Below are 7,561 nucleotides of genomic sequence, written 5' to 3' on the forward strand. Positions count from 1 at the left end.
TAATGGCACGGCACGCTTTTGGAGGGTAACCTTTTATTGAAACTGTGCCAGTCACTCATCTGTCTCAATCACAGTGAACTGGGGAGTTTGGGTTTGGGGGGCTGTGAAGGTGCACCCATCTGGGCCTGTGTGGCTGAAGGGGGACGGGCCGCTGGGGAGGCCGAGTGGAGCAGGGCTGCTGATGGCTGTGGGGGGAGGCTGCTGGGATCCAGTGGAGGGTGGGTCGGGGGCTGTAGGAGGATGGGTGCACGGTGTTCAGGTGTGTCCTTCAGGGTCTTGATCAGCTGCAAGGAAACGCAGGGAAGCAGTGAGCTGCATCCTCCCCCGAGCCGCCAGAGGAGCGCTGTGCAGAGATCGTACCTGTGTGAAGCGCACGGACAGCTGCCTTACAAACTCGTCTCTGGGGCGTCCGGTGGGGATCAGCTGGGACAGGGGTGCGGTCGTGGGCTGGGGGCTGTAGGAGTCTCTCTGGTCAAGGGGCAGCTGGGACAGGTCTGTGTCCTGGAAACAAGGACCTAGACTTTCACACATGATTGATTCTGTGTTGGGTGGACACTACTATTTGTGACTTTGGTGTGATTGAACATATTTAGCTATTCAATAGTATCTAGGTATTTGTTTGGTGAAGCACTTTTGTGATTAAATAAGTTCGGAGTGTGGTGCTTTCACAGACTGATCAGCACTAGGTCTTGGACACCCCGGTGTTTGAAGTAGTGTAGTCCAAGACTAGTGCTGATCAAAGTCTGAAACCAGCTGTAGGAGGTGTAAAGGTACACAGCCCAGATTACCACCGCAGTGTCGCTCCAGTCCCTGTCCAGCTCTACCTGGTCCCCACAGCTGTCCAGCTCCCCGTCCCTCCTGCCGTCTGCGATTCGCACAAACACAGATGCTCCCCTCAGCAGCTGCACCTGGGGGACAGACGGAAAGACCGACTGAGAGAAGAGACTGGGCTGCCTATGGCATGGTTAATGAGCCTGGAGTGTCCTCACCAACAAGACTGTTAATCTCCCCAATCCTTCGGCTGCTCTGACCACCGGAAGCGGAGAGTTGAAGCGCAGAGCGCAGCACACTGGGCACAGGGATGTTCAATTCAACCTGCAACGATACACACACCTCACACGACACTCACCTGGCCCTTCTGTCTCAGGTTCTCCAGGACGCTGTGGCACGGTCCCTGCGACAGCATGCTGAGGGCAGCCTGGGAACCAGAGAGGAGACAGAAGGTCCTAAAGCAAAGGATGTCACTTTCTTTTCCTGCCCCCCGTTTCCTTTCATGGACCCCTGCGTTAGAGAACCAGGCGCTGGCTTTTCAGCGATTCCCCGCAAATGCGTTGTCTGATGTTCCTAACAGCCGGTTTAATGGTCCTCGGCGTCTCGGCCGCCCCCTGCCCTGGAGACTCTCACCTCCGAAGGGGCTCCCTGGTAGAGGGGCAGCTGGTAGCGGGCAGTGTGGCAGTACCCCCGGGTAAAGATGGGCACGGCCGCCCAGGCCTGACCCTCTAGGCTGTAGGTGAGGCCCTGGCTCTTGGTCGCCTGCGTCTCTCTGCTGGTGAGGACGGACATGGCGTGCAGGTGGACGATCACCGCCAGGTATGGGTGGTGCATCCGCCTGGGGAAAGACTGGCGCACAGAGGGGCTGGGTGAGGCTAGCAAGGGCTGCATATTCACATTAAAGGTAGTGAGGGAGATTTCTTTGTTTTGGAAACGTTCTCTTGGACGAATAATTTTTATTTGTATTTTATTAGTGATTGTCTTATTTTATAAACCATGCAGTATAAAACCAAACATTTTAAGCATGTCTTCCACTCCCCTGTGATCACCTTAAACCCATCCAGCCACCGGGGGGCGCTGTGGCTGCTGCTGAAGTCCAGCTCCTGGAAGATGGCCGGCCTGTCATATTTCACCGCGGACGCTCCGTGGTAGAAGGCGGCCGGGGGGCTGAAGGCGCACAGAGCCAGAGTGAAGGAGGACCAGGGCAAGTTGAGGCCCCCGTCCACTGATACCTGCAAGCACAGCAGCGAATGAGAGCACAGGTGGGGTCAAAGACTGGGGACGTTCAGTCCTCTTTCATTCGCTGTGTAGCGACTGTTGGACCACCCCAAGGATCCGTCTGGAGGAGGGGGACGCACCTTCACCCCGAAGCAGCTGAGATAGCGAGACACCAGGCTCAGGTTGAAGGGCTGAGGCTTGCTGTCCATCATGCGACTCGTGTTCTGCTTGATCCAATCCAATATCTCCGCGTCGGAACTCGGCTCCGCCCCCTGGCTCCCCGCCAGCTGAGCCACAATCTCCCGGACCAGCACCACAGACCTGAGAGGGGGGAGTGGGTGAGGACCACCGGGAACCAGACGGGGGGGTTGGAGATCTCATACACAAACCAGTCAGTCATGAGACGTGAGTGTCTTCAGCAGGGCTCACCTGTTGCTCATGGCCATGTGCAGGCAGGCCTCCCCCTGGCTGGGCTTGGCTGATTCGGAGAAGTACCCACCCTCGGAGTAGCTGGGCCGGGGGCAGAACAAGCCCACCGGCTCCCAGTCCGCCTGGGCCACGGCCCCCTGGCTCAGCGCCCGGCCGCTCTCGTCCACGGGGGCTCTCAGCAGGCGCACCAGCAGGCTGGCACAGGGCACACACCTGCACACACATAGCAGCACTGCTCAGGGCATTGCCTCCTGGCCTTCCCCCCGCCACCCTGGCCCCCTGCGCCACACCTCCATTCAGCTCCTTCACCCGGACGCTGACTCCCTCCTGCAATTTCCGGGTTTTGACCATGTCTATGTAATGCTTTTAATCAAGGTTATTCTGTGTGCTGTACCTGCCCCCTGTGCTCAGCGCGCCGCAGGACAGGGGCTTGTTGGGGTCGGGGCCGCTGTGGTACAGCCTGAGCTGGTGGGCCCCCTCGTTTAATGACACCTGCAGAGAGAGAGAGAGAGAAAAGCTTTACTGCATGCAGTCCCATTCCTGTGTGGCTCCGTGTGTTAGTCAGTGTGCAGCGGGCCCAGTGTGCGGCAGCAGGAGACGTGCTCTCCCGTGAATCTGTGTGTCTGTGGTCACACCTGCAGGCCCCCCGTGTCCAGGCTGGGCTGCGTCTCACTGCCCGACTCCACGAACAGCCCCAGCGCCGCCCAGCCGATCAGCACCAGCCTGCGAGAGAAACGGTCCACGGCATACAGCTGGAGAGAGACAGAGACAGAGACCGCTCCTATTAGAGTCGGGCCCTACAGTAATCTCTCTGACCGCTGTCGTGTGAAGAGACCGATTTACTCCAGTCACCCGTCCTCCTGTCCTACCTTCAGTAGGAGTGTGGCAGAGGGGGGCAGGCAGGGGCAGCGGATCTCCACGCGCTCCCCGTAGACGGGCTCGAAGATGTTGCTGTCCAGGTCGATGCCGGTGGAGATGTCTGGGCCCACCCTGCCAACGCAAAACACACAGGTCCCTCGCGTGGCACAACAACTCATACTGGCCACCTTATGGACAGGGCCTGGGGCCGCTGGGGACTCACTGGTTATAGTGTCTGTCGAAGATGCGGCCGGTCACCCTGCTGACGGTCACGCAGTCAGGCAGGAACCGCGCCCCGTCGATGTACAGGTCCGTCCCGTCCCCTGCCAGGAAGGGCCGTGCCGGGGGGCTCTCCCTGCGACACAGGATGTAGGCGGCCTGGAGAGCAGAGCACACACAGCTGAACACGTGTGTGCGTGTGTGGCTAGGGAAGTCCTGATCGAGGACTCTGGGTGACTCGTCCCAGAGCGGAGCGGCCGCTGACCTGGGGCCAGTCTGTGGGGATGGAGGTGTCGATCGGGGAGTCGGGGGGGAAGGGGAACGCAGGCCTCTCCCCGCTGTAGACGTGCATGCGAGCCGACGCGTCCCCGTAGGGTTCAAAGGGTGTCACCTGTTGCTCTGCAGACTGTGGACAGACAGACAGAGAGAGAGACGGACAGACACAGCGATCAGGAAGGGGTACAGAACTTTAAAGTACAAGGTGGGATGACAGGACAGCATCTTTACAAGGGTTCAACTAATAGCCTATCAGTCCCCCTATCCTTGGTGCTTTGTTAAGACACCATGAGTGTGATCTAAAGTGAAAGGCTGCAGATATTCCCCTCAGGGTTGTGGTGAGAAACTGTGGTTCCTCCGGGTCATCTAACAGGGCAGGAATGACAAGCTTGAGCCGACACATTTCATTTCCTAGACACGTCGACTGAATATGGTGTTACCAGGGCTGTGAGCGCGGCGGCGGGGGGGGCAGGCGCATGGTAGAGCACGACGGAGTGAGTGCCCGTGTTCCAGGTCCACTGCCGGCCGGCCGGACTCTCCGTCTGCCCTGCGGGGACAGAGCACTGGTCAGCCAGCAACACCACAGGGACAGAGGCTAGACCTGGAGGTGCCACTCGGAGCGCAACGGACTCACCCAGGGCGGGGGGCCGGGTCAGCCTGAGGAGCCCCCAGGCCGCGGCGCACTCCTCTCTCTCGGCCAGACTCCCTGGGACGCCGGCCTGCTCCCAGGGGCAGGTGGCCGCTGAGGGGCTGCTGCTGGGCCAGTGATAGAAGCGCAGGATCAGGACCTGGTCCTTCTGGGGCTGCACGCCGGGGAAGAAGATCTGGGGGCAGAAGAGGCACATCGGAGACGTTCCCTGGGTCCCTCCCACTCCCGGCACAGGACCCGTGGGGTTGCTTTTTTGTGTTGTTGTCGTATCAGGTTCTCTCTCAATAACCGTGCTCACGTTATTGTGCACAGTGCTTAATGGAGTTCATCTATCTATCTATATATCTATCTATCTTTTACTTTATTGCAAAGTTAGAAACCTATTCATGTCACTCACGTCACTCAAACTGGAATACAATAGGAACTAATGACCAGGGCTGTGAGTGAGGGCAGCAGTGGGTTGGGGACGGAGCAGGAGTGGGAGTGGAAGTGGGAGTTGGGACAGGTGGGTGGGTTTACCTGCTGCTCTCCAAAGGCGAACTCCCCGTGTTTGATGCAGGAGCTCACTGTGGAGGTGTAGCACAGCATGCCCGCCAGGCCGCACTCGATCACCTGCGGGACGGACAGGGCGACACCAGAGACGTCAGAGAGAGGCTGCTGGGGTAAAAAACCTGCATCGTCTTGACTTCTGACCTCTGTCCGCTCACCTTGCCGGTCCTCTGGCTGTACCCCGTCAGTCTCAGGCTGCCGTCCCCCAGGGGGGCCCCTCTCACTCGGTCCACGATGATGCCCACCCCCGCCACCCCTTCCCCAGTGGGAGCGGGCCCGCTGTGGAGAGCAAGCCAGCAGACACAGAGCACACACGACATCAGGGCGAGCGGAGAGCTGGCGCTGCCGGCACCGGAGCGTCGCCGACAGCAGCGGGGGGGTCTTAACGGCTTCCACAGATGGAAAGAGTTTATCGCTCAAGCGCAGAGGACAATCAACACCAGAATGAACGAGGGATGAACAATCCCAACTGTGATTGAGATAAATTGTTGATTCCGAAAGAGAGAGGCACACACCACACACAATCAATTAGCTAATCACACTGCAAATCAGGAGAACATTCCAGAGAAATTACACGTCTGCCAGTGGTGTTTGCCAGGATCACGCACCCTTCTCCCCACAGAGACTCACTGGGATTATATTCCACCAGCAGATAAAAACCAAACAAAACAAAAACACACACACACAATCTATATTACACCATTCTGATCTTGAAACACTGGACATGCTCTGAGAATCTCGATTGGGGATCATGAGAGCGGTCTCCACCATCCCAGCGCTGATCAATCACCACAATCGGACCCCGAGGTGAGAAAGAGATCCAGGATTTAATAGCCCCCCCAAGCTCTGAAGACATCGTATAAAGACATTTGCTCAGCCTATTTTCAACAGGGATCGTTGCGAAAGAATATAAACCAGATTTACATTTGACCTATGAGGCTATACACCTAAAATCACAGAAGGAAACAAAAGGATGAAATTGCCTATTTGAGCTCTCTGTAAGTATTCGTGTGCGTTCACTTCGATGTCTTATTTAAATGAGACTTAAATAAGATAAAATGGGTCCAACATGGAGAATATTCAAAGGACACGAATGCAGACATCAATATTTTTCGATCTCCAGTTGGTGCCCGTTTCATTGGACGCCGATTCACTTTAATTGTCGCCAAATCCTTCACACGGAGCGAGAGTAAAAGAGGAGTGGCAGCCCATAACTGAAGTCCTGTCGTGTCCCTCATCCTAGACGTGGCTGTGTGTTTCTGGCATGTGCGGGGGTGGGGATGAATGCCAGACAGAAAACTTTGCAACACTGGGCTGCTTCAGCAAGGTCCCAAACAAAAGATGTCTTCTAGTTATGACAGGATGCATTGTGTGGAGTCTGTGATAAGAGTCCATTACGCACCGGGCAGGGGTAATAAACACTAGGGAGCTCCTCCATAACTCAGCTGAACTGACCACTGGGGAACTGGCAGCGTCTGGACTGGAAATTGTTTTTATTTGGGGGGCAGGTGAGGGGCAGTAGGGGCTGAGGTTTGGAGAGGGAATGGGGGGGCTCTGTCTCTCTTTCTCACCTCTGATTGGATCCCTCCATGGGGGGAGGAGGGTCCACGTGATCAGTGGGAGGAAGCAGGGAAAGGTAGCGATTGGCTGGGGGCTGAAAAGCGGCGTGGCGAGGGGCCGGGTTCTCCAGGTGGACCACGGGGCGGGTCGCCACCTGCGAGGGGCAGAGACAGACTGCGTTAACCACGCCTTACAACACTCCTTCTTCCCTCCGTCCTCACACAAGATCATTTTTGCTCTCCTCCCTCAGTGTGAGAACTAACTATACTAACTGTGAAAGAGTGCAATTATCCCTTCTTTACAGACACAATTCGCTTGAATCTCTCTCTTTCTGTTACTCTACTCAATCACCGATTCAGGTTACCGATAAGGCCACAATTTTCTCCCGGACCGAGGCTGCTGGCTCCTACAAGGGAAGAGGACCGGGCCGAGGCCGGCTGGTGCACATACCATGGCTGGGTACTTGTACTGGCTGGCAGTGCCCGGATCAGTGTTGGCCAAGGACTGCATATCCCCGTCCCGGGCGTTGACCACCCGCAGGTACAGCTCCGCACGGCCCACCTGGGGGCAGAGATCGTCACCACAGCGTCCCCAGAAAACGGTCTTTCTTTTCCCCCCGCCCTGCACTGCGGCTCACCTGGGGGACTGCGTTGAGCTGCCCGGTGCTGAGGGCCGGCCGCACGGGCAGGGTGCGGAACGGGACCTTCCACCAGCCGCTCTGGACCCGGTTGTGCTGATCGAAGAGGTCCAGCCGGGCCCAGCCCCGCGACACCAGCCGCTGGACCTCCTGGCCGTAGGAGTCGAAGCCGCCCGCCGCCTGCAGCTCCACCACCAGGCAGATAGAGGGCGACGGGTGCACCCTGCGGGGGAGTCTCTGTGTCAGGGTGCCTGTGTCTGTGTTCGTTTATCTGGACCTGTGTCTGTGCGTGTTGGGAGTTACCTGGGCACTGGCTGTTTGACCGACAGCGTGGCGATGTTTCCAGGGTGGCCGGTGGTGACGTAGGGCAGGCCCCCCCCGACCTCGCAGTACAC

The 7,561-nt window shown here is 57.7% G+C and overlaps 2 protein-coding genes across 2 annotated transcripts in view; both read right to left on the reverse strand.

Annotated features, from left to right (window-relative positions):
* Positions 1 to 41: 41 nt before the first annotated feature.
* Positions 42 to 5,740, reverse strand: LOC136715039 (uncharacterized). The gene is made up of 17 exons (XM_066692711.1): positions 5,694 to 5,740; positions 5,128 to 5,248; positions 4,940 to 5,032; positions 4,406 to 4,595; positions 4,212 to 4,318; positions 3,761 to 3,901; positions 3,500 to 3,654; positions 3,288 to 3,408; positions 3,054 to 3,170; positions 2,813 to 2,910; positions 2,419 to 2,631; positions 2,130 to 2,310; positions 1,821 to 2,003; positions 1,405 to 1,620; positions 1,130 to 1,198; positions 789 to 908; positions 42 to 501 (listed from the first exon to the last, which is right to left on the reverse strand). Exons 1-17 carry the CDS (start codon positions 5,738 to 5,740, stop codon positions 256 to 258), a joined length of 2,418 nt encoding a protein of 805 aa, XP_066548808.1. The 3' UTR covers positions 42 to 255.
* The window catches only part of ccdc17 (coiled-coil domain containing 17), a 7,782-nt gene continuing 5,509 nt past the window's right edge, over positions 5,289 to 7,561 (reverse strand). The window contains exons 11-14 of the mRNA XM_066692302.1: positions 7,470 to 7,561; positions 7,167 to 7,389; positions 6,980 to 7,090; positions 5,289 to 6,683 (exon numbers count right to left, since the gene is read on the reverse strand). The exon at positions 7,470 to 7,561 is cut by the window's right edge and continues 124 nt beyond it. Coding sequence (XP_066548399.1) covers positions 6,537 to 6,683; positions 6,980 to 7,090; positions 7,167 to 7,389; positions 7,470 to 7,561 — 573 coding nt within the window. The 3' untranslated portion in view covers positions 5,289 to 6,536. The remainder of the gene's footprint in view (positions 6,684 to 6,979; positions 7,091 to 7,166; positions 7,390 to 7,469) is intronic.

The sequence above is a fragment of the Amia ocellicauda genome, chromosome 19 (genome assembly GCF_036373705.1).
Source record: "Amia ocellicauda isolate fAmiCal2 chromosome 19, fAmiCal2.hap1, whole genome shotgun sequence".
Classification (NCBI taxonomy): Eukaryota; Metazoa; Chordata; class Actinopteri; order Amiiformes; family Amiidae; genus Amia; species Amia ocellicauda.

What these genes read in the sequence shown, in the direction of transcription:
- LOC136715039 (XM_066692711.1), bottom strand. Translation starts at nt 5,740, where the DNA reads ATGGTGGAGACCGCTCTCATGATCCCCAATCGAGATTCTCAGAGCAT. An exon ending in AATCGAGATTCTCAGAGCAT is followed by an intron (nt 5,249 to 5,693) that starts GTCCAGTGTTTC and finishes TGCTCTCCACAG; the next exon opens with CGGGCCCGCTCCCACTGGGG. An exon ending in ACCTGAGACAGAAGGGCCAG is followed by an intron (nt 909 to 1,129) that starts GTGAGTGTCGTG and finishes TCTGTCCCCCAG; the next exon opens with GTGCAGCTGCTGAGGGGAGC.